We start from the raw sequence: 26806 nt of genomic DNA on the forward strand, positions 1-26806 counted from the left end.
AATGGGGTGGAAGAGTTCGTCCAGGTCATGATTTCGCAAATGCAAAAATCACACCCATGTTGTTGTTTTGGTCTATTTTGGGCTTGTACTCATGTGGTAAGTTACATTTATTTTATTTGTTATTTTTAATCAATTCAAAGGGCTTGCTGAATCAATATTGAATTGGGGAGGGGACAACTGCAAGGAAGCAATTAATTGATGTTTCTACCCACCACCAATCTGGAATCTACAATGTAAATCCATCTTAAAATTCCGGTACTGTACTACTTATCTCGGTCATTATGGCCTCCCAGCGAATGTGCTAAAAAGCTACTACCAGTACTTCCAAGTCCAGCCAGTCAAACAAGATATTATACATAACAGTATTCATATGCAAAATCTGTGAATTTGTATTCACTCGCCAAACAAAACATCAGTGTTAGAATTTGAATGATGAGTCAAGCATGCTGATGGCATTCAAGATGATTCATTTACATGCTGAACATCACCATCTGGAAGGCACATCTGACTACACATCAAAAGTAACTTAGGGTGATAGTGACGGCCATGTGTTTGCCAAAACTGACTTCAGGAAGTCACAATGACCACAAGCCTGCGTCCCGCGCCAAAGCTGACAAGTCCGTCTCCCGCCGCCCGATCAATAAAGACGCTACTTGACAGCTCTCACAGGAACCAGATGAATCAAATAAATGTTGGTGAGTCACATCTAAGGGAAGTGGCGTTGAAGCCCTGCAGCTTTGCCTCTCCGAACGTCATGAACAAAAACTGTGCGGCTGGCAGTGCAACACGCACACGTACGCACACGCACGCACACACACACACACACACACACACACACACACACACACACACACACACACACACACACACACACACACACACACAAGCTCAACTAGAAATTGAAGTGTATATTGTTGACATCTGGGAATGTCCACTGGTATTCCACAGCATGCACAAGGTTGTGGCATTAACATACAGATAAGTCTGTCTTATTTTTCTTTTTTAACTAACGTTAATTTATCTTCTAATAACGCCTCAATGAAAATGGCTCCTGGGAGACTCAAACTAATCAAGGCAGACTTGATCAAGGTACTGCAGGTACTGATAAAAATGACCTTTGTCATCGTGGTTTGGCACATTTCTTGACTTAATTGTACCATTTTAAAACTTAAAAGTATTATTAGTGTTAAGGTGTTAAGAATGAAATGCCCCCCCCCCTTCCATTTTGTCATTGTTCAGGCCTTTGTCATATCGTATACAATTTTTTTTTTTTTTGTCCTGGACAGAGTGGTGTTTCTCTAACTTGAACGGCGCAAATCATATATTTTTAAATTCAGTACAATTTGATGAAAACGTGCACTTAAATGTGAGATAGCTACACTTAGATGTGCCTAACACCGAAGAAAAATTCCAACAACAGAACAAGGCCGTTGATTTCGCCATTAAATAAACATGACAATTGTGGACTTCAAGGGTTTTTCATACAATAAAAACACCCTTATTGGCACGACAGCGGTTGCGTCGCCTGCATTAAGTGCTTCTTGAATGAAACTCCAGGGAGAAATACACTCACGAAGCAAGGGAGTCGATTGGAAATGAACTCATTCAACTCCGGTTGCAGCAAGGGAATGACAAGAAGCTGCAACAACTGCACCACCAAGTGGCCAAACAATGTCATGGCTGCAGCAAAACACTCCGGTTCCAACTCGGCGATTGGAGACCAAGTGGTGGTTAAAATAAAGCGAAGTTTGAGCTTCAGAACATTCGATTTATTGGAGTTATGAAACGGCACAAGAGCGTCAGAAGCCATTCATGTGTAAATTAGTTGTATCACAAATGCGGGTGTTATGCAAGTCAAATTGATTGTACACAGACAGAATTCAAATTCAGATAAAAACTCAACATTCAAATTCCAAGTACAACAATTAGAAGTGAAAATTAAAAGCACTTACACTACGATGTTTCCAAAACTGAATAAAACCAACAACATTTGGTTTACAAAAACATGACAACATATACAGTGCACAACATAAACAAATATAAAACCGGAATGTAAAAACAAGAAATAAAAGCTACCGCAAAATATCTCCTATGCGTTTTTTTTAAATGAATTACATAGATGCTAACATAACTGATGTTTGTAGTATTTTACAAATGAACCTTAATCTTCCTAACTCCCAATAAGGATGAATAAATTTTACTGTAATGAATCAAGGTGGGAGCAAAATGCGGATTTAAGCATCAGCAAACTGTTCAGGCTCAACAGCGATGATGGAGCAGGACAACAGGAGTGGGCGTGCGTGGTGAGCAGCTGGACTGTAACTGGCTGCGTAAGGCATGTCGCCCCGCTGTTCCAGTGTTAAACCCTCAAAAGCAATCGCAAATACATCTTCTGGACCTAGAAGGAGCACAAAATATTTTTGAAACAGTTGTTGGAGGACTGGGTGGCATGGTGACCGAGTGGTTAGCATATATTCAACTCTCAGGTCTAAGGTTTGCGAATAGAATCCATGCTCAGGCCTTCCCTGTGTGGGGTTTGCATGTTCTCCCCCGCGCTTGCATGGGTTTTGTACCGCATTCCACGAAAACATGCACGCGAAAGTTAACCTGCTGTGCCAGGTTAGCGGGCATCCTGTGAATGGTGCGATGACATCACATAAGGGTTTGAAACTGAACTTGCTAAAATTGGATTTTCTTTCTTTGGACAAAAGTTAAATGCGGTACATATATAGATCAGGAATTTATACAAATATGATCTGATATACGCATATGCAAAGAAGAAAATGCCTTAGCATTGGACGTCGTCATCTTTGATAGCTCTTGTGCAAAACAAAAGACATCATCGACACACCCTGCAACAAGGTCCTGCCATTTACGCATTTTGCATAAAGAAAAAAAAGGGGATGATTTCACCTTACCATTGCTGATAACCATTTAGCAAACCTGTCTAGATTTAGCGTGGCGGGTACACTCAAACGTCCGACTATCGTGTGATGAGGAAACTTAAACGGGTTAACAATTAACACCAACCAAGAACAAAAAGACTCAAATACAGAATCCGACATTGTTAATGTGAGGCTGTTTGAGGATCTACAAATACCAGAGAGGTAGACATTAATACAGTATAAAGAGAAAACATTCTTTACCATAAGGTTGGACTGCACATGTCTTTTCCAAGTTGTCTTCACATTCTTTTTCCCAGTCTTCCTCCTCCAGTAGCTGCAAAGTTGGCTTCTTGGGACGTGCAGATTTTGTGCCTCTATAAAGATCGACTGATTACTACTGTAAGATTTCTGTTGACAATCCTAATACACGGTGAGGAGGACATTAACTGGCTAAAATGTTTATGTGCAAAAGAAGTGATTTTTGTCATTGCATGACCTGTTTTTGATATTTAACAATACTACAGGTACTTTTTGGGGAGTAGTTTGTGGATGCTTGTGGCATGGATTGATCTGCTCATATTTTTAAAGGAAGGAATACGTTTTATCACATCATGATACAGTACAAAGAGGCACAGCCAGCCCAAGCAAACATACAGTATGTGGCTGACTTAGAACAACTGATTATCCAACTCGACTTCCAAAAAATAAAAGGCCTAAATTATACTCTTCAATATTATGCTTTCAGATACATTGGTGCCGTGAGTCAGGGGATTAAAGAGTTTTTCGAGATACAAGCTATTGGTTGGCCAATTTTTGTCCCACATAATGAGCAAAAATCTGAGAAATGAGTGCGCTTCAGACCCCCACCACTAGAGGTCAGCAGCAATCATCATAACATCAGGCCACCATTAATTTGCAACCCTTTGCAGTGGAGAGGCAATCAGTTGCGAGTGTCAACACACAATTAAGACGTTTTGCCAACCACCAATAAACACCACAGAAGAAGAACGTGGAAGGACCACATTTTAGGCAGTTGTGTTTTGTTCTCGCAGTTTCATTGTTCGTGGGGAGCAAATTTACAACTGGGTTTTTGATTCGGGCTGAACAGTTTTGACAACTTTTTTCCCTCCTAAATATTGTAATTGCAATTAAATATGCATATTTTCATTGCCACCTACTGTTGTGGATGTTCGATTAGACTTTATTCAAGTAGGGCAAGGAAAAAAAAAATGTTGCTCACCGACCCCACTATTTGAGGATGACTGTACTAATGTAATATTTGGATCAAGTCTGGGTTGAATGGTCATGCCTGGTGAGTGAGGTACATAGATGAAGTGATAGAAAAATGACTGGTGTGTTACCATCTCCAAGGCTACGTTAGGGTCACGACATAGCGAATAAAATAGCCCACACTTCCAAATAACAATATAAACAAGTATTAGATTTCATGTTAGACAATGTCCTGCCTAGGTGAACTTAGTGCACAATATTTTCTCCACTGAAAATTTTCAATTCAAGCGCCACAATGGAACATATGTTAACATTTTAACAAAATACAGAGAAATCGGCACACTTTACATCTCTGAGATCTGCAGCCTCAAATCCAAAATACTCCCAAATAACCGAAATGCCCCCCCCCCCCAGGGATTCAATCCCCGAATTTAAACTTCTGGTTATGCTGAAGCCATTTCAAAATACATTGGCTTTGGCGATCACTTGATATGCAGTTTTCAATCAGGAAACAATACATCGATCAGCCCTACCTGCATCTCTTATTTTTCATTCTGGTTGTCACAGGCAGGCCAGGTTCTTTTGGTGCTTGCTCAGAGGTGGCCAACACGTGGGGTTCACTGGCAGTGTGATTTACCAAGATACCAGCTGTAGCTGAAATTGTCCTTCGTTGTTTCCTTTTAGTCCTTGGAGGTGCTGCATTGGTAGCCTTGTCCTTAACATTGTTCAAGTATCCGTTAACAGTATGGGGTGGCTTGGTAACATTTAGCTTGACTGTTTTTGTGCAAATGCTGGTTCTAGTGGTGGCAGATGGGTTGCCGACAGACGCAGTCGGATCTTTAAGCAGACACGGAACCGGAGCATTAGGACCATTGGTACTACATGTGTTATCATGAGCTTCTTTTGTTCCATCCCGAAAATCTGTATAACACCGAGACATCTTGAAACCTACGAAAACACAAAGTAGCTTGGTGTTGAGATGACCCAAAATTAAAAATAAATAAATAAATAACTTTCAACACTCACGGTTCGGACCGACTTCAGAATGTTCTTAATGTCTCATGTTGTCTAAAGTTACTACAGTACATAAATGACATGCATCTGCTGTCACGAGCACCAACTAAAACTGGTTCCACAATCAATATTGTGTGCCATTACCAGCTGTCCAGTAAATTTTGTTTGAAGAATCTTAATTTAAGATTTGAGACTACTCACAATCATACAATCATGTGACATTTTTGAAGACGTTTGAAAAAAATGATTGAAGACGTTTTAATGTCTTTTAAGACGTTTTAAGGATGTGCAGGAACCATGTCGGATTCAACAAAAAAAAAATGTCAAACCTAAATTCCCGACCCCCATTGACTTAGCATGAATGTACTTTATTATTAGAACTTTCTCAACATTTATCAAAGGTGAATGCTACTCACTGAGTTGTCTTGAAAAGATAATCCAGGTATCGGTCACACAACATACATACAAGTTGAATGCATGCATTTTAACAAGACTTGCTACTTATAACATCTGGCACTTCAAAAAACAGTACACACACATACATTTACCAACAAACGTCCCAAATGTATCGGATTTTTTATGTTTTTCTTTGTTTATCGACGTGCTGCGTTTCATAAACCAATAGCGATACCTGGCTGTAAGAGGCTAAGCTAATTTTAGCCGAGCAATTGACGTGCATACATTTGCGATTAATATAAAATCAAAACGAGAAAGTGGGTGGAATAACGTTAACGTCGGCGTTGTTTTGACGCTACATTAGCTTCATTCTAACTACACCATGTCTCACCTGTGCTGTTGGCTAAGAAGTCCAACTACAATTCTGCCGTTATCGATTCTTAATCGACCAGTCTCCACCTGGAATAGGAAATCCGACACTAGCTGGCGCCAGAGGTCTGAGAACGAGGTGCCATATTTGTAGTTTCAGAGCGGGAAATGGCACTTCTGCTTGCTTTTCTCATTCGACTTTTTAAATTTATTTTAAAAATCTCACTTACCCCCGAAGGTGACTTCACATTTCCCCAGCGGTACACGTACCCCCATTTGAGAATCGCGGTGTTTTAAATACATTTAAGTAATACAGAAGGAGAAAAAATGCACAGATATGTGATATATTTTGCTAGCTCCAAGTGATCCTTTAATTTATTCCAGAATGGTACAAACAGCCCAAGTGAAACCATTTGTTCAGCAAGACACAAAAAAAGCAGGCATTTGTAGATGTTGATTATGCTCGAGTCACCACTGTGCTCAGATAAGGAAGACTGTTTACTTATCATAAAGCAAATTTAAATTAGTATGGACTTTCTGTGAGCAAAAGTAAATGTAGAAATGCAACAAAATCATTCGCCCACAGTATTACACAATCTTTATAATTAACAAAAACTTTAACCTTTGCTGGGGTACTACACAATGCATTGTGCTATGCTTTTACTAATAGGACACTTACAGTGCAGCCATTGCATGTTCTTTCATGATAAGATCTGTAGAAAATAGATTTCCCGAAAATGACTAGCCGGTAGCACATGTTTACAAATGGTCACATAATTATAACATTTAGAAGTTAGGAAAATGATTAAGACATATAACTTACCCTTCTCAAAACCGTCCTCCCAAGGCACAGACAGAATGTATAAACCATGCAGAGGGAAACAAACTGTTTTTTTTGTTTTTTTTTTGTGCAAGGAAGCAAAACTCAAGTTTCAGTTAATTACATAGTACAGCATATTCTTATCCCTTCTCATATATCAACATGTACATTCATGATATTTACACTATAATAAAATTTCAGACAACCATTTGGGCTGTGAAGTCTTTTTGTTTTTAGTACCACTCCACAGTGCCAACACAAAAATAGTCACAATCATTTCACCATGTCACATTTATGTTGAGCTTATTATTGCTAGTGTACCTTTCAAGCATTGGGGAAATGCTAGAGCATTGCATTGACGTAAATTCCAGGTTAAAGAAACTCCTTGGGTAACTGCGCTTTCCTCTCCCTAAAGTGAGTGATAGCATGTGTCATTGCAAGGTTTCTGGAAGACGTTCTCGAGAGCAATCATAAGCATTAACTTCACCAAAACCCTCTTCTGTTTGGGTACATGACCCATTTTACTCTAAAGTCCTCTCTGACCACCGTTGTCACATTTCACAACCCACTCTTAAGACGTGCAGGTACCAAACATCTCACTCACATTTTTTCCCCACCACCTCCATGACTCAAAATGTAGCCACTTTAAAGATCAGATGATGGTACACTGGCCATATGTCTCACAGTGCTGAACTATTGGCCTACACTGAGCGAACTGTCCCTTCAATATGATGACAACAAAATATGTCTATGTGCAGTTCCAGTTTTCATACCAGTATGCAAATAGTCCGAATATTGTTCAATCCCCAAAAAACAGACATAGTAGAAAAAGGACAGATGCCGTTCAAGAGTCACAGCAGCAGAAGCAGTGAGTGACTCCCCTTTCTGTATGTCCATGTTTTTCATCCACAAACAGCAGGGGGGATATTCCAGTTGTTTGTGTTCCATAACAGGGTGTCTAATGTTCCACACAGTCTCTTCAGACACAGAGTCCCTGCTAATTCTTAATCTCCAGGATGGATGGGTTGTGATCGAGGATGGCTAGAATGATTTTGTCCATGTACTGCCGCAGCCGCATGTTGATTTCCTCCTGCTCCTTCAGGGCTTCCATTAACTGGGGAAATAGTAGCACAAGACCATACATTTATAAAGAACTGTTTGACAGATAAAAATGCCACGATTGCTTGTCCTTTTCATTCAGGTTTAGCCGTGACAAGTCAGTGATGTGCCAGAAATAGACCGAGTGATGATCTCCATATTGCATAATCGCTGCACTATTGACTCAGATGAGGAAAGATGTCAGGCAGTGCAGTACTGCACTGACTCATCCATTGCTGCTCTCCACTGCACAGTAATGGCTTGGCTCAGGTCGCCTCAGTTTTGAGCGGTCCATTTTCCAAAATAGTAGAAACGCACCACATTAAATGCGGAACAAGTCACTCGACTGTAAATTTGTGCTTTGACATACACAAACATAAACCATAAAATTGTGTCGGATTCCAAACATACTGTACATTGCATTCGAAAAGTATTCCTGGTGCCTACTTTTTATGTGACAGCCTTATCACAAAATGTAAATCTTTTTTTTTTCCTCCTCAAAATTCTACCCAAAATTAGGTCCGCCATACTTGTGGCATAACCCCCCCCCCCAAAAAAAAAACCCTAAGCTTTGATTGTTGCCAAAGATGCATCAATAAAGTATTGAACTTCATCTCTGAATACTCACTGTATGCACAAATATGTATTTGATTAGTTTTTAAATTTTTTCTAAATTGGCCAAAATTTAAAAAATATATATTTCATGTCTGCGGAATTCTGAGGGAAAAAATGAATTTAATTCATTTTGAAATAAGACTCTCACATAATGAAATGCAGAATATGTGAAGCACTGTGAATACTTTCCGGACATACTTTATCATCACACGCCGTTTTATGAATATTACCTCGTCTCTGGAAGCATTATCTATCTCGGCAGCCAGAGACTGCGCCTTGGTCTGCGTGGCGCACAAATTCTTGGCTTCGTACAGGCTCAGGCTGAGAATCTGACCGTTCAGCTCGTCGTTCTGCTCCTTCAGCCTCTGGTTCTCCTGGGAAAAGGCAATTAGAGACGAGGAAGCGGTAAGTATTCGGGTCACAGGGATGTAGTTGAAAGAAAGCGGCTACTGCAAAGCCTCACGCAAAGTTGCTTGCACTTGCTTGGCCGTCCTGCATCAAAGGCAGCGGTGCACATCTTTTAAGACAGTCAATACCTACAGGGCATTAAGTAGGTGATGAGTGTTATAAAAAAGCTTCATGATGACCTTGAGCAGACCACTGACCAGCAAGTGAGTTTGCTTTTTCTTGTATGCTTTACTTTCTCATTAGTAAGGGGAATGCAGCTCTGAGCTCAGGTCAGCTGGGGACATGTTCATTCTACTCCACTGAGATTAGTGGTTAATGTCGAATGGAGGGTTCAGGAAGCAATTTTACCATCGAACCGGGACGGCGCATTGCCCCCGACAACCTCAGCTGCTGAAATTCAGGGGGAAGAAAGTCCTGGGACATAAATTGCCGTGTACACACACAAAGTTTACACGTTTTCACAAGAGAACAGGATAGTATGCGATAATGGGTTTTTCCGATGAGACACTTAGGTAGGTGAGTTTTTTTTTCCCCCCAATCCAAGTGGCCCTTGTTTGTCGAAAACATACCATAATTATGAAGTCACAAAGTCAACATAATGAATACAAAAATAGTAAATGCAGGTAGCAGACAAAGCTGATCAAGAAATTCACCAGTGTAACACCTGTACAAAGCTAATCATGGGGAGATCTGAAAACACGTCCTGTCAATGTTTACTGAACAGCAGGTCTGTACACTTCGCTCATACAGCAAACAATACGTCACAATTTTGAAACTCAAGAACACAACACATTTCAGGATGTACCTTCATTCAGAAAAAAAAAACAACAAAAAAAAACTCACTGGCCTGCCTAGCTTAAATGATTCAAGTGCTGTTCACAGGATGATCAAGGGTTATAGAAATCTACAAAGTTAAATGTAATATTGTATCTACACAAGTGTATCTACTTTAATTTTTAATGATTATTTGATTATTTATCGTTAAGAATTCCTTGAAATTGATTTTTAATGATTTAATGATTATTTATCGTTAAGAATTCCTTGAAATTGATTGTTGATTAATCACGTATGGAAGCAACTGAATCAAACTGGAGTGTGCTACTTTTGCAACCAGAAGTACCAGTAATTAAAATTTACTCTCAACTAGGTTGCTGTCTGGGAAAGAACATTAAGAAGTTATAAACTACGCTATTTGTAAGGTATGAAATTCAAATTTCAGGAGTTGATCCCTTGGTTTTATCGATATAAAAAAAATAATAATAAGGTGATGTGTTATTTTCTAGCATTGCTGTGTCAAATAATTCGATTACCGGTACTCAAATGAGCATTAAGTCACTGATGGTGCAGGGGTTCCCTCAACAAGATACGTGATTATGGGAAATTAAGGGACAGACGAAAGGTCCATTAAAATGTACATTAGATTCCTGGATGGACTGTGTGACTAATATTAATCAAATTTGTAAACCAGTGAGTAAATTGAGACATCATCATTATTTTGTTAGATTTACTTTTTGGGATATTTCTGTTTGGTGGTGAGCTGTGAAATTTTTTTAATGTAAAATATGTGCTTTGGCTCAATCAAAGTTGTGGAAACACTGTGGTAGATCATTATGCAATGCTTAATTAAAAACAATAACGCTCACTTAGAGACCTCTCATCACCGTGCATCCAAGAGATTGCACTGCATCCTGAAAGAGGCCTCACATCACCACAATACAGTGGATTAGTACTGAAAGTGTATGATCACTGTTTCAAACTTGATACTTTTAAATAGATACAATAGATTAGACAGGGCAACAGAAAGAGACTATTTATCCAGAGGTAAAATTCACTGACTGTAATTAAATATGGATGATAATTACATGTCTTACACCAGGTGATACATAGTTTTGACAATGCGTTAAAAAGTACCTGCTTGAGCCTCTTGACCTCGTACTCCAGCTCCATCTCTCTGGTCCGACTGTTATACTCGGACAGACTGGAAGTTGAGCTGCGCCCTCGTCCGGGCTTCTCTGCCTCCAGCTTGAAGAGCTGCAAGTGCTCCAGCTCTCGCCGCAGGTCTTCAATCAGCTGCACAAAAGGTGTCAACATATAGGAAGTCATGCTACACTCTAAAAACAGATTACTGAGTTTTTTCATGAACTCAATTTTTGGGTTGTTTGTGTTGGGTCAAAATTTTGGGTTATTTTTTACCAACGCAATCAAATTGTTAGTTCAAATTAAACATTTACTGGGTTATATGCCTGTAATGTTTTCGTTGGGTCAAAAATCAACCGATCAAATCTGACTGGAGGCCAGCTACATAGCTAGGTAACTAGATAGGTAGCTAGCTACCTACTGTACCTAGCTACCATTATTGAGCTAAATAACTCGATAATGGAAATTACTGGGATGGAATGCCACTTTGCTCAATTTGCCAAATTCAGGTTATTGTTTTAAATCAGAGTTGGGTAAATATAAATAAATGAATAACTGCACGGTTTTGACACAATTTAATATATTCATTTAACCCTGAAATGTGGGTCATCTTGAAATAACCCTATTTTTTGCATTCTTTTGACCCAATTTGTTCTTGTCATTTAACCCTAAAAGTTGGGTCAAAATGGAATAATCCAATTTTTGGGCTCAAATTAAGCCAAGTGTGGGTCGGCCCTTTTTTAACCCAGTATTTGGATCAAATTTAACCCAACGTTAATTACTTTTGACCCAACTGTTTTAGATTGTATATATTGTCAGTGGTACTGTCTCTGACAGGCAGTCTGATTGATGGAATTTAATGGTACCTCCTGCATGGCTTCTTTCTCTTGCTGGAACTGCTGTTTGCTCTGTCGCAGTTTGTCCATCATTTTCCTGTAAAGGTCCATCTCATCCTTCAATCGCAAACTGGTGTCCTCCAGTTTATCTGTCATCCTTTGCTTCTCCTGAGCACACAACGTAAATTTTGGTCTATTTTTGCGGTTATAGGAAAAAAGACCGGTACTATCGGGGGGAAAAAAAAAGACATTTCTATGAGCAGTTCGAGCTCATCCAATATACATAAATTGTGGGGCACCTTGTCCAATTTTTCTGTCTGCGTCTTGAGTCTGCACATGCTAGCATGTATTTCATTTTTCTCATCCTCCAGCTGCTTTAGTCTAAAAGTAGAAAACACATACAATCACCAGTTCATCAGCAAAAGGACGGGGTCATTAAACTAGAAATGTACCTCTTATAACTAAATGCTTGTGTGAATTTCTCACCGGCTGTTCAGCAGCTCAATCTGTGTGTTTTTGTCTTTCTCCATCTTGCCGAAGGCCTCTCGGTGTCGTTTCAACTCCCCCTGCAGATTTTGGTGCTCGCGGGCCTCCTGGTCTTTCAGCTGCTCCTCCAGCTCATTAACTCTTTAATTATTGAAATAAAAATTAATATTATTCCTACACCAAACACTGGCAATTGACAAAAAGCTTGTGAATTTGTGGCACATAGTTTTGGACCATACCTGTGTACTAAATGAGTGTTATCCTGCTTCAATTTGGACTTCAGATCACCGTTCAACAAAATTTCATTCTCTAGTTCTGCAACTTTCTTTTCCAATAAGTTCACCTGGCAAAGACAGAGAGCTTGATGAACACAACAAACCTATAAGGCATTCATTGGCTAGTCGTCAACCAATCAAGAGTTCACACTCAAAAACCGTGGTCAGCTGAAAGCTTTCCTTCCGCATTCTGAACACATTAATTGAAAACTCTTATTTTGACCATGTAAATGTGACCGTGTATATGGACCTATTCCACCAATAATTATCAATACTGGCTGATAAGAAATACTTCTATTGTGGTCCATATTTTCCAGCCATATCGTCTAGCCTGATTAAGCATATTATGTTTTGAAAAGTGTTTATTTAATCTTTATAGTGACCAGTTTATTTGATTTTTTCATCGTTACGTTGACTGCTTGTGAGAGATTATGATGTTAAAATAAAATGATCTAAATTCAGCCTTTTTGTTAGTCATTATTTTCAATAGTAAATAAATAAATAGATAGCGACCAATATGAAATGCTTTTATCGTGATATACTTTTCATTGACAGTAACATAAAGTAAAGTAGATCTTACAAATGTAAGAGCAAGCAAAGGAGTCAAAAAACAAAAAAACAAAATGGGCATACCTTCTCATTGATGTCGATGTCACAAGAGTCGATGCTATCTCGGAAAAGGTCTTCAGTGCTTCCGTTGCTGCTACTCAAGTTGCTGTTGTGGAGCAGCTGCCTGATCAAACACAGTGTTACATAGCAGCTCTCGTTAGTGTGTTTGCATGACTGGAACAAAAAGTGCAGGGTAGGACAAAAATCTCTCCAAGGAAGGCAGAATGATCGAGGACTATCCCCGAGGCCAATGTCAACTGGAGAAAATGCAAACAGAATTAAAATAGCACACGTTGGTTTTAGCATGTTTGTAAAAAAGCATTTTTTTTTTTTTTTATGTCAATAATATGGCATTTCAGTTGTGTTATTCAAGCTGATAAAGGACAACAGTGGCCTCTCATTTTTAGGGAAACTCAAAAGGAGGAACAGATAATGAGGGCAATACAAGCAAAAGACGGAAGCAACGCAGACAGAAAGAGAGATAGATCGAGAGAGAGTGAAAGAAAGAGAGGACAGTGCAGGCATCAAATGCTATATTGAATACATAGCTCAGCTCTGACAGGCCATTTTCACTCTGTCACCATAACTCATTTGGTGCGGCTGGAAAAAGGGATACAAAACATCTCGCAGACCAACAGACCGTGCAGCCCAGAGCAATGATTTTACAGCACGTTCTGTTAGAGATGTGTATGCTTTTATGGGAATAAGCAGTTAGTTATTAACTATGACTGTTTAAGGACAACACTGCACGAGGGAGCCGAGAAATGGGGAAGTTGTAAATGCTGTGGTTATCTGCCGTGTAGGGAAACCATGAGCAAACTTTTCTTGCCTTTGCTATTTGTTGGACTAAATAAACTCGTCTTGCTTTAACGCTAACATAGGGTTGAAGGCAAACACTAAGAAGTAACCTTTTCCAGAAGATCAGAAGACCCATACTGAGAGGCATTTCTAATATTTTGGCTGTCTTATATGAGAAGGTATTAGAACAGGTCTCAGTACGATGCAATGCAGTTTTGCCCTCAAAAGTCCTCAAAGACAAACACGGATCCCCACAAAGACGGAAAGCCATGAACACAGCGTGTTTCTTACCTCCCAAATGCTGTACTGGAGATTTTCCTGTTGGGGCTGCACCCAAAAAAATGTGAGAGAGAGTTTTATCAGTGAATTTCCATGGAGATGTCTCCTAGTTCAACAAGGCAGTGGGAAAAAAACAGCAGCTGGGTCTTTGAAGATGTAGGAGACAAAAAATAAATTGTCTACCCTTATTTGTTCATGGGATGGAAATCACCTCAGAAAAAAAAGGACCTTACAACTTCATGAATGTTTACCTCATCTAAGTCCATCTTCGAAATGACCAAGATGCAACATACTAAATGTATCTGCTCGACAATGTGACCGCTTTAGTTACATTAACAACACATGCTGAGGCTTACAATGCCACCAAGCTCATAGCATTTAAATATCTCCAACTGATCCATTTTCCTTCTTATTCCCATCTTTTTCTGCCCATGACCACTGTGTTATTTACAAGGCAAAAGCATGAAGCATTGTGCTGGATTAAACCCGTTTTCTGCCAAGTCAGCTATGTGTCCCACACAGAATTCAAGATGAATGAGTGCAGGCAGGTACGACTATTAAGAGTCATCCTGGATTGCGTTTCCATTAATAGATTCCCTGCTGCAATGCTTGATGAGCTAAGTGCGGGAATGAAAGCCTTACGTAAGAACCAATTAAGTCTTTACATTTGGATGTGTGAGTGGGTGTGTGTCAAGAACAATGTTTCTGTCATATGTAACTAGATACGGACGACCCCAAGATGTATGATCAGGCATCCTCCAATTGTTCATTGCACTGTAAACAGTGTACTGCTCTCAATCATTTACAATATCACGGAAAATGTAATTTATTTAATATTAGGTCAATTATAATATGGGGGCGGGAGAGTTCATTTATTTCAGTGGCTCAATTCTAAGTCAAACTTGTGTGGAATCACTTCACGCACGGTGAAATATGTCATGATGTTATTTATTTATACTGTATATGATTTCAGCTAACGAAGCCTAAATTCTACTTCCGTGATAATTGTGAACATTACAAGAAATAAAAAGGTTTTTCGTAGAGGGTCTTCAGGGACGTACAGTGTATGTTCCTCTGTGTTTACCGAATCACTATGAGTTTCACTTTTTGAGTGGGACTATCGAATTAAATGAATTTTCAGATCTATATTCTCTTTTATTGAGATACAACTGTTGTGTACCAAGGGGTTATTTTTCAATTATAAGATCATCTTAAAGTAAAAATGATCTTTTAAATGACATTGAATGTACGAAATTAAATCTGCTACCTTACTTAATTGCAGTCATCTGACTGCTACATTTTATTCTCTGCATTCTCGATTAAGCTGAAAGTCTTCCAGTAGGCCAGTTGTGTTCAGTGAGTTAACTAAGCCCATCATAGACTGTATCGTGTGAGCCTACAAGAGGGACATTGCACAAATTGTAAATATGACAGAGTAACATTCCACCTGTTGGCCTTGAGATTCTTGAGACGTGCTTCCAGGTCATTGAGCAGGTTGACTTTTTTGCTGCACTGAGAACAGTAGACATCCACCATCTCACCAGGGTACTGTTGACGTACCTTCCGAGGTGTCTGGCCCGCACTGTTGACACATAGACAAACAGAAGGGAATCTCGGCAGCCTGAAGAGGCACACGGATCTGACAGAGTCCCCGCCATGTACATGTAATTGTAACCTTTGTCTTGTGAGTTCAAAAGCTGAGTCATGTGATGTAATGTGAATAAACATCAGGGAAACCTCGTACACACCCACTATACATATACAGTATACATATACTGATAATTGTCTTTCCATACCTTGCCTGTAATTACAGTTCCTTGATGTTAGGGTGTATCTCTTTGAAAAATAATTCAATCGTGACAGGTGTGTTGTCTAGACTGCAGTCTAAGCTGTAATCATCTACTTCATGTCTTCTTGTCGAGTTGCATTTCATGAAATGTAGACCCCGGAAACCGGGCTCCTTCTTTTTTTCTTTAGTCAAGAACCAAAGGCTGCTACAATGTAAAACCACAAACAAATGCTGTGCATTTCTTTTTCATTTGGATGTTAAACTTGTACCGTGTCTAGAGCAGTTTTTTGGCATATTGTTCAGCCTTGTTCTCGACTGTACCTTTAACCTACTTTCCACTAAACCACACTTATTTAAAATTGCTTCTCGGGCCCCCCTGATGTGCAATCTCAGACTTCTCCTTGATCTGGCCCTCATTTAGAATATAAATCTCTCTTAGTCAGTTCATTTTATAAGTTTTGTCTGCTTGGTATGTGTGGAAAAACTACTGAGCAGCTTTCCCCACTTTATCAGTCATGAGGCTTAATCGCATTAAACAAAAGCCGCTGGTGAATATTGATGTAGTCCGCGGGGCAAGAGCTCCAAAGCTCTGGGCCAGGTACTTAGAGTCCAAGGAGCATATATCAAATCTGGTAGAAACTACCGGTACTCCTCCTTTTACACTTCTAAGGATGACAAGAAGGTGAAGTGTACTCTTACTCTCACTCGAAAAAGTGGTCCGATACTCCACATCAATACCACTTCACCAGCCTGACAAACTTCCAGCCATGTGGAATAGAATCCATGACAGCTGTGTGGAGATAAACGGTGATGACGACACACTGTTTGTTGGCTGACTGAAATCCGCCCGGTGGCGACGGAGACGGCCACCGTCTGGCAAGCACCGAATTTCGCAAGCCCCATTGCCTGCTCGGCTCTGCACCGCAGAATATGGAATATCAATCCCATTTCTGGATTTTTTTTCCAACTGTGTTTGCTTGGTCAAAACTGAGCTTTATTAATTGCTTGTAAAGGCAACATTCTTGATACCACTGGTCTCTCATCAAATGTGTCTCATATGTTGAGTCAACATCCTGCACGAAATGTCATGCACTGTTTTGCATTGTGTCTCTGAGTCTTTCTTACCTTGAGGACACAGATGAGCCAAGATCAGAGTACCCGTTGATGCGGTTGTCGTCGTCGAGAGAAGGACTGCTGGGAGCGTAGTCTGGCTCCCCTCCTTCGCCGTAGTCCTCAAACTGCTCCTCGTTCAGGGAAGCCGAGGAGCGCGTCGACAGGTCAGAAATAACAGAGTTGCTTGTGCCACTTGTCCTAAAGGCAACACAATTAAAGAATGCAACGTTGGTACAACAAAACGACAAAACATGTTGCATAATAATCAGAAACACTCAAAATTAAATGTTGCTTACTTCTCAGCAGGGAAGAAGAGATCCCCCAAGATGTCTTCTTTATCCCCTAGTCTGGTGGGACCTTCCGATGTGTCAGAGCCTTGGGTGCTTTCCACTGCGCTGTCTCTGTCCGAGTCTCTCTCCTTGCCCTCGTCTTCCTCGACATCTTTGGAGAACAGCGGGCTGCTGGGTAAGGCGTCGGGATAAGCCCGCGTGCACATGATGGCTGGAAAGTGCTGCTCGTCCTCACTGGACTGGAGGATGATAGCAAAGGGGCGACAATACTGTGTAAGATCTTTGAATCAGACTGTTTGCTTCCCAACATGGCATTATGATGGCATATACAAAAACAGTTTACATTCCTTGAAATGTTTGTTTTACTATACCAGATAGTGTGAATTGTATTTTTCTTTTTTATCCCTACATATGTGTTTTTCTTTTAGATTTTTAAAAAAGTATACAACTACCAATATCAACTGATATGAATTACTTATATTGTAATTATTTTGTCAGCCAAATTGACCATCGCTAATAAGTGAAATTAGAAGTTATTTTTTTCCTCCCTAAATTTTTAATTATTATGCTGAATCAAGTTTAACAATTAATTCAGTGGATATTTTTGCAAATTATTTCAATGTTGCATTCTTGAGATTGTTTTGTTTTTGTTCACATTTCTGCAGGTATGTTAATTTAAAAAAACAGTTTGGACATTGTTGTTTTGGGTGGGCCACATTTATAAATCACGTTACAAAGAGGATTAGACATGAAGTAAAATCCCCTCCCTGTGGGAATATTCTTAAGACCAAGATGGGGTCGTGAAACAAGGAAGGGGTGAAAAGGTTGATGGGTCATGGGCCACAGGTCCTGCTACATAGCATTCAAATGTTTCAATGTAGTGGGACACAACAAGCCTTATCCCAGCATGCCTGAGCAGCTGAAAGACCGCAGCGCAAAGGGGGGGGGAGGTGCAGGTGAAGAAAGTGATGAGAGCCAACAAGAACAATTCACACGTTGCAAAAAAGGGGAGACTCTAAAAATGTCGGGAAGTTGGACAAAAAGGTGAGGCATCGTAAAAACTAGAGCAAAAACACGGTCAAAAAAAGTTGTAACCGTGGGATGTTGATTGAAGATCCAGTACTCGATCTGACTGCGATTAGAATGAATCACAGTTGCACTTGTTCTGCAAATATCCGGTGAGGATGACATTTCTCTGAAAAAAACAATGAGTGTCTGACACGCTACACCTCAATATGGCGTGCAAAATGAACCAACTGTTGACACGTGCTGATTAACTGTAAAATAATACCACTTCAGTGACACAGCAACATTTCCTGGTTGACATGACAAGCCCATAATCACATGGCACAGCAGCACGTTTACACACATTCAAAGAGTTTCTATTTTTTCTTAACTGTTGAAAAGCTTTGAGACGCTGACTTTTTTTTCTTTTCTTTTTTTTAATTCATGTGCTGCAAATTTAGGAAGCATTCTTGCTCACATTTCCCCTGGCAGCTTTCCTGACAGTTCCTGTTTCACATGAGCGCTGCCACCACTGTTTACAAAAAGTATCTGACGCAGCGGGCGCGTCTCCATTAAACAAAGACACCAAGTTGTATAGTTCACACAAATATTTCGTTGAATAGTTGTGAATTGCTGAAGACAAGTATCCAATCCGCTAGTACCACAGTTTCAGTGTCACAACAATGGCAGATTACGGTCTCATCGATACCTGAGGAGAAGAGTTGTTTCTGTTCAATGACGTTTGGTACCGGTATTGGTTTTATTTTGATAGCTTTCTACTGCCTGCCTATTTTGTTCCGATGCAAGCTGATCGGAGTCTCAGTCAGAGCCGGGGGGGTGACCCGTGTTGTGTAAACAGCGGACTGTCATTGTGTCATGCATTCTGAGTGCCATCTCTTTGTGATGTGTGACAAGAAAGAGCAGAGAGTGAACATGGGATTGTAGACCAACCACCAGAGCCTTAGGAAGTGTGAGCGCTCAAGGTTTTAGAACAACTTCAGGACAGTTGAGCTTTTGCTCTCAGCAAGCGAACCTGTGGAATGCTCTCCCCACTGAACTTAAATTGGAGACAAATATAAATGTCTTGAACAAAAAAACTGAAAGAGTGGCAGAAGTCGGGCCAAATTTGTTCTCACTGAGCGGGTCAGTCTTGTGAGCATTATCACTTGAACACGAAGTACATTTTTCGTAATACTATTGTACATTTGTAAATTGAGGTTTGATTTTAATGATTTTTATTTTAGTTTGGCTCTTACATCTGCCCAAAGGACTCCCAATGAAAATGAGCTTAATTTAGCTAACTCTTACAATGTGTAAAATTGAGTAATTTTCCATTGTATCTTTTTAAATAAATAAATGAGAAATGAGATTGATACATTAGCTTTTTGGGCGCACGGTTAGTACTCAAACATCCTAACATTCATATAGCAGGCCTCCAGGTGAGACCTATGTCCCAGATGGAGATTGTTTGATGAGAAGGGAGACCTAGCAACAGCTCTAACAAAGCAACAGGAAACAGTTACTGGGTGCAATAAGCAGGCAAGTGTTTTAGATGGAAAACGCGAATACGTGGTGACGTGGTGCCATTGGTGATGTGAAGGACGGTTTGAAATCTCTAACCGATATTTGTTTTTAAATGTAACGTGTGACTGCAGTCGGCAAGTCACACATGCGCATATGCGGTGATATTAACACATATGGCGAGTGGTGAATTCTGCTACAAGTCCATGCTGTAATAAATATATATAAAGAGACATATTTTGGACCCCTGCATTCTCACGGTCTGGCAGGTGCAGAATAACCTTTTGGTTGATCTCCCTGCCCCCAAGATTTTTTTTCCTTGTTTTTGGAGGGGCAACCCACCTCCTGGCCATTTATGGAAACAAAAAATATGGTGGTTGACAAGAGTGGTCTTGAATGAACTTACATTAAAAAAAAATATTGATTGGATGGATTCGTAATGCTTGCAATCAGTGTGACTCAGCAGAGCACATGAAAAACTGGCTGAGCTACTTGAAATATGCAGTGAGAAAGCGGATGGACAGATGGATGCTGGAGAGGAAAACAAAGAATATAAAAAGGGAGAGAAAATGTAGCAGAATGTTAATATAGGACTGCAAGGGCCTTTTCTACATCTGTAACTCTCTTCCCCCGCATTCCTTTCCTCTTCGCCGCCGGGCAATTTAAAACTTGGCAACCCCAAAATATTCACAAGTGCATTTAATGCCTCGCCTCTGATGTTCAGGCCAAGCTGTCGCCTGTGGGTACTACTGTCATCTCAAATCCATTCAGAGGGTCCAAGAGGAGGCCACAACATTCTGAAAGTGAAATTGCTCTTCTTTAAGGATTAGATTTGCAAACAGATTAAATGATTCATAATTTGTCTCTCTCAACAAGTTCATTCCATACAAAAGTGATTCTTTATCCTCAGTGTCACCGTCTCCTTTGAATCATTTTTAGAAGTTGTAACATGAGATGAGGATTTCTCACCAAAAAAGAAAATGTATTGATACTGAAAATACATTTGATATTAAACATTAAAGCAACATTCCTGACATAGCAACTAAACTTGATAAGCTAATGTTTTCATAACCTTATAACCATTTTCTGCAGTGAACTGAAAGTATCAATGACCATTGACAGTAAAACCACATTCTTGTGGTGCGATTTATTACAGAACACTACATATGCAGGGCACCTGGTTACAGCCCATTGACTGACATGTGTCGTCAAGAAAACTCAAAATCGGCTACGAGACACTACGTGTGTCTGCGACACGTCTGTCGGCTCAAAATCGGGCAACATTTGTGTCGTCTGTGACGTCGGCACAACTCTCCTGTTTGAGCAATGTTACTCAACATAAAAGTCAGGGATCCAGGGTTACCCAGCCTGCAAAAGCGAAATTACTCCACATACTACAAGCCAGTGTAGAATTCATGATGGTTTCACTCACTCCAGAGAGGAAGTCATTACTCATATTTCACTATGAATTTGTTAAAACTGACTTTATCGGCGAAGAACCGTTGACTCACAATTCTGAGTGAGAACTTTAATGACCCTCGCTTCCTCTATCTAAATGTTCCTTCCCAAACTGGCAGGTAATACTGTACAGCCACACAGAAACTTTGTCTGCATCCTGATGTAGGACTTTTGTCAGAAAAGTTCTAGAGCAGGTGTCCCAAAGAGATATATTTCAAATCCAAACGACAAAGTTTGTATATAGTACAAGTTTTTCCCTTTGAAAGTAATCTCCGTGGAGTCTGATGCACTTTCTCAACCTTCTCTTCTCATATCTTAATGCACTCCTGGAAGGGTACTTCCAGAATCTGTCACAGCTTTGTCATCACAGCGATCTTGATGTCATCTGCGCCTTCACAACAACAGTCCCCGACATGAGCCCTCTTGAGCTTGAGAAAGAGGAAAATAATCACAGGGAGGCAAGTCAGGTGAGGTGAGGAGGCAGGTTGCTCCGACACGGCAACGCTCCTCTCGACCAGGTATGGGCATTGTGAGCAGATGTGTCATTGCGAAGCAGCCACGAGTTGCCCTGTCTCTTTGCATGTACGGAACGAAGCGCACGCCACAAGATCTCTTTGTAGATGTGCTGGTTGCTACTCTTGTCCACAGCGAAGGGGAAAACTTGTCGTCTGGATTTCAAATCTATCTTTTGTTACACCAATGCTGGAACTTTTCTGACACACCACAGATGCATGCAAGAATACAAAGAGTACCGTTGACTGTGCGCAGGTTTCAACTACACAGACATCTGCTTGTTTCCAGTGGCGGCACAGGTGGCATCTTGGATTACCAGGAATGTTGGCCTGTTGCAAAACGCAGGGAGGGGTTTGTGCTGGCTGTGAGGAGGCATTCATACCAAAACTTTACTCAGGTAAGAAAAGGAAAATCCAAAGGAAGAAATGGCTTCATTTTTACATACAGGATGCAGACAACTGTTTACATTGCCATTTGGGGGGTGTTTGCATCGCTTCTTTCACATGGCTTTTCTGCTAAATCAGCGTATCAGAGACTAAACTCATGAAGCAGGACATTTCAGTGTTTGTGAACTACATGTCGGCACAGGGACACAGCCTGGACAAAAACATAATTAGTTGCGTGGCGACTTCTGTGCCAGCATCTGGTGTGACGTCGCTGATACTTGTGGGATAATCACGATTGGTTTCAACACAACAGGGTGTGTGTGTGTCTTGGGTGGCAACATTTCACACCCCTTTCAGTGTTTTCCGCAATTCAAACTGCCACCATTCCACCTCGCTTAGGACGCCGATCCTACATGAGACGCTGGAAAATTGGTAGACTAAATTTGATCCTTTATTCATACGGTATGTGAGAATAGCAACCTGGTCTTTTGCGTTAAGTGGATGACGCATCACTAATAGTCGCCACCACCTTGAGGGCATGGTGACTATTAGTGGGATGGGCACTTTCGATGCGTTATTATCATTATTATTATGACAGGACTTACTGTTTTGCAATCATTAAAGGTCATGAAAACACCCAAAGCTAGCATGGGACAGGCTTTGGAGCGGTGCACAGTACATCTGACAGAACCACGGGTGCGGAGCGGCTGTTAAACAAGGAAAACCTGAAATCCATCCTCAAGTGAGAACTCATCCTGACAACTTTGTGACTGATCAAAAGTGAATAAGTCACATTTTAGTGGAATATTAAAATGATAAAATGTCTGTTCTGGACATTCATTTAACTTTTTCCTTATAAAAGTAAATTGGAAGATAGCATTTTTTTTGCCTTTTTCAAGGAAATAAACGACAAGTCTAAGCACAGAATCATGGTTTTGTTACATCTTGCAGACAACAATCTCTCTTGATCGCAGCGTAGCCATCGGCTAGAATCAAAGAAGTAACGGTGCGTTTTGCTGAGTCTAAGCTGAAATAAGCCATAGGTCTAGTGTGTGTTTGTGTGTGTGTATGGTTGTGTGAGTGGGTGTGGTGGGTGGGTGTGTTTGTTTGTTTGTTTGTGCTCATGTTAAGTCCTTTTGTTCTCGAAGTGGCACACACCTGTTAGACTCTTGACTGCTTCCCAACTCACAACACAGACACTTTATGTCAACACAATGAAGGCCCAATGAAGGTAACACTAAACAGACAGAAGGTCAAACAAGGAAGGGTGTGTTGTCTGTGCTCTGGAATTGCACAGTAAGACTTTTTGGGAGGATGTGTTCACACTCCAAAGAACTTGGCGTCCTGATCATTCAATCAAGGCGCAGTGGTATGTTATTATTATTATTTTTTTTTTTTTGACGCAGCTTATAAAAGCTATGTTGACAACAGGGTCGACTGAATAGAGTGCGGATCTTAATATTTTTGTTTTTAGCTGGCACAAACTCAAAATAGTGTCTGTTATTCCCACTTGAAAGTGCAACTTCCTCTCTTTCCTCTTGCTGTTTACGGGGACGTGAGACACCGCGCTGAGAACGATGACGTCACTCCCTCAGACCAAATGTTAATTCGAATACTCCCACAAGGCATGTTACGATGATTAATACCAGAGTTTCCGTTTCCAACGTGAGGAATCAGGTGTCCTCCTGTATTTTGCCAGCCATGAACTATTCGTTTTTTTGTCAAATACGTGCACAAGAGCGTCTCCGTGGCTGAGAAGTGTGTGCTGTTCAATTCCTGCTGTCGATTTTTGGACCCCACGACATTTCACAGGTCATCCACTGCGACCGCTTGTGATTACAAGAAGAGCCCATTCGCTTGGATCAGTGGTGGGAAACCTACGGCCCGCGGGCCGGATCCAGCCCGTTGGTCTTTTTAATCCGGCCCGCCGAAAGTTGGTACACAATTAATGTTCGATGTGAATGATTGCATTCATTTCATTTGAACTTGTAATGACAGGCATTTCAACGCCAGGTGGCGCAGTTACTTGAAGTTGCAGAGCACAGGGAGGGCGGGGGCGGAGGGGTACGATACGGAAGCCCGCAGTAGCTCGGCATAAGTGTGTCCGCGCCACTATTTTCTATCATTGGATCCAAAACAGCGACATGCAAGTGACTCTATATTGCAGTAAGTTTTACTGGAATTGCAAAAACTTTTACGTCCTGGAGATCATGGCATCCAAACGAAGAGGAAAGGTAATGGCCGCTGAAAAGAAAATGAAGCGTGTCTGATTAAACGAAGCGGGTTACAAAGTACGAAACATTCACGAGACGCTTGAGTCTGAAAGACTCAAATCGACGAGACTTTGAAAAACGAGGAAGCGATTTTTGCTCAGTCCGATTCTGGCTATTTCCATGCTCAGAGTGACTTACTTGCGGCTCGACGGACAGTCGAATAAATAAACTTTTCCTGGAATGGGTTGACTGTTATCGTGCTAAAAACTTTCCGCAAACTGGACCGCTAATAAGAGAGGAAGCGAGTTCCATAGCGCTATGGGAATTGAAGACTTCGAAGCGTCCCGTGGCTGGCTTCAAAAGTTCGTTGCACGACATCAGCTGAGCAACGCTGTCATGCGTGGTGATCGAGGCGAGGTCAAGTTCGAGACAGTGAGTGACTGGAAAGAAAGTCACCATGTCTCTTACTCGTCTCATTTTGTAGCAAATAGTCCTAACTTTGTTATATTTTGTCATATACCTGTACTGTATGCTGACGTTCATACAGGACATATACCATAGTTGTTTCAATTTTGTCATTAAAAAAAAGTATGGTAATGCTTTTTAATCTTTGGTATGCACTGTCAACATTTTGTATACTGTCAACAGTTTTTTTATATGTGCCGTATCTTGTGCTGACCCGGCCCACCTGTCAAATTTAGAAATCAATGTCGCCCCCGAGCCAAAATGTTTGCCCACCCCTGGCTTGGACACATTAGTGTCATACATAGCAAAAGCCACAGGCATTCTGCAAAGTAACTCCTCAGGAGGGATGAATTGCAATTTCAGGCTGATTTCTGAAGTGGATAAATAATTGAGTTAGATTCATCCCGACTCTAAAATGACATTTCGAATAACCTTGGTTATGTATCCTGAACAAGCTGCAATAAGTTAACTGAACTTATACAAGTTAAGTCGATTCAGGTTTTACATGTTCTTATCCTGTTTTACAGTGTATTGAACAAGTTACAGCTGTGGTAGGTAGGCGAATGATTGTCATTACTTTTTACTCTTCTTCGGTGGGTTTACGTGTGTGTTTTGTGGTTCATTTTGCTGACTTTAAAGTTGTCCTGTAAGTAGCTTCTGCAGTGTGACTGGTCTCAACACAGTCACTTTGTTTATTTCGCTGGAGTTTTTGGTTTTACAGGACCAAATGCTGCACACATAGGCCTATGGTAAGCTTCATCGTTGATCACTTTTACACTTAACACTGAAGTCAGCAGATAGCAGGGGCCCCAAAGCCACTGCTGGTTTCAAGCCCTGGTGAGAATGGCAGGGTTGTGTCAGGAAGGATTTACAGCGTTAAAATCGTGCCAAGCAAATGGTGCGAGTGACTTGCTTTAGCAACCCGTGATGAGGCAGAAAATCACAACAAAAGCTGAGTGATGATGACTTACTAAATTCATTGGAAATTTCGTAGGGTATCTTGACTGTTTTTCCAGTTTTGGGCCATTTACAGCCTGCGTTGGTGCAAGGGACAGCATTCCTCAAAATACCGTCGTCATTGTTCGTGTGAACCATAATGTCCCCATGTATTAGGTGGGATTCTGTGGAATCACAGACAGAGAAGACACAAACAGTGTGATTTGAACAGAGCGTCTCAAAAGATTTCTAAGTTGCCCGCACAACAAAAGATTTGTGAACACATTGGATGTATTGTGGAAATTCAGTTTGACCGACTGATTAATTACTTTAAGTTCAAATGTAAAAAAAAACAAAAAAACAATCAGTATTACGAAAAAAAACCTATGAGAATCCCATTCAAAATTAGATTCTCTCATTCAAGTTGAATATTGCAAAGAGAAATAGCTCAGTCCATACGATACATTCCATTGTCAAATAAAAACACTTACCCAAGACATTTTCATTTGCCTTTGCAATTTTTGAAAAAGTTAATGTGACTTCTGGAAAAAGAAGAACAAATAAAATCAAAAAGATGCATTTTAGCTTTTTCAGATTGAATTTAACAACTTAATTGAACAATTAATTTGAGTCACCTCTTTTCTTGATGTCGGGTTCACTTATTGGGACCTGGAAAGAAAAAAAAAATTATTTGAATCACATTTTTTAAGTCTCCATTTTACATCCTCGCTCACACGTAATTAAAGATATATAATATGTCAATTGGTCATTTTCATTTTGACCAATAATAGTGAAGACAAAGCCAAGAATAGTAAAGACACAAGATTTGTCTGTGTCCCGCCTTGGTTTGATCTGATTGATCAGTGTTGTTCAAAACCTGTGCACTGTGCCGTGAGATATTGTCAGGTGTGCCATGGGAAATGATCCAAAATGTATGCCTGTGCGGTCGATCGCCTGACAGAGTAATCATGTAGTACTCTTCCATACCGGTCGGTAGGAGCACCAGCTAGCTTATTGCCTTGTACTTCGAGACAAGCCAAGTTCCTGGCGCGAGGCAATACAACGAAAGCTATCGTTCATTT

The 26806-nt window shown here is 40.5% G+C and overlaps 1 protein-coding gene across 3 annotated transcripts in view; it reads right to left on the minus strand.

Moving 5' to 3' along the window:
- Positions 1-2055: 2055 nt before the first annotated feature.
- Positions 2056-26806, minus strand: part of rab11fip4b (RAB11 family interacting protein 4 (class II) b) — a 33212-nt gene continuing 8461 nt past the window's right edge. The window contains exons 2-16 of one of the 3 annotated variants that reach the window (XR_002167321.1): positions 17234-17466; positions 16950-17135; positions 15483-15617; positions 14048-14083; positions 12983-13082; positions 12314-12417; positions 12075-12215; positions 11888-11969; positions 11619-11756; positions 10747-10905; positions 8658-8801; positions 7036-7828; positions 4649-5063; positions 3147-3259; positions 2056-2398 (exon numbers count right to left, since the gene is read on the minus strand). Coding sequence is in view for 1 of the 3 variants with exons in the window: in XM_019862480.1 (XP_019718039.1) it covers positions 7712-7828; positions 8658-8801; positions 10747-10905; positions 11619-11756; positions 11888-11969; positions 12075-12215; positions 12314-12417; positions 12983-13082; positions 14048-14083; positions 15483-15617; positions 16950-17135; positions 17234-17433 (1542 nt within the window). In the remaining 2 variants the exon portion in view is untranslated. Of the gene's footprint in view, positions 2399-3146; positions 3260-4648; positions 5064-6239; positions 7829-8657; positions 8802-10746; positions 10906-11618; positions 11757-11887; positions 11970-12074; positions 12216-12313; positions 12418-12982; positions 13083-14047; positions 14084-15482; positions 15618-16949; positions 17136-17233; positions 17467-26806 lie in introns of those variants that run through there. The other 2 variants (XR_002167322.1, XM_019862480.1) reach the window with 2 other exon arrangements.

The sequence above is a fragment of the Hippocampus comes genome, unplaced genomic scaffold (genome assembly GCF_001891065.2).
Source record: "Hippocampus comes isolate QL1 unplaced genomic scaffold, H_comes_QL1_v1.1 scaffold7, whole genome shotgun sequence".
Classification (NCBI taxonomy): Eukaryota; Metazoa; Chordata; class Actinopteri; order Syngnathiformes; family Syngnathidae; genus Hippocampus; species Hippocampus comes.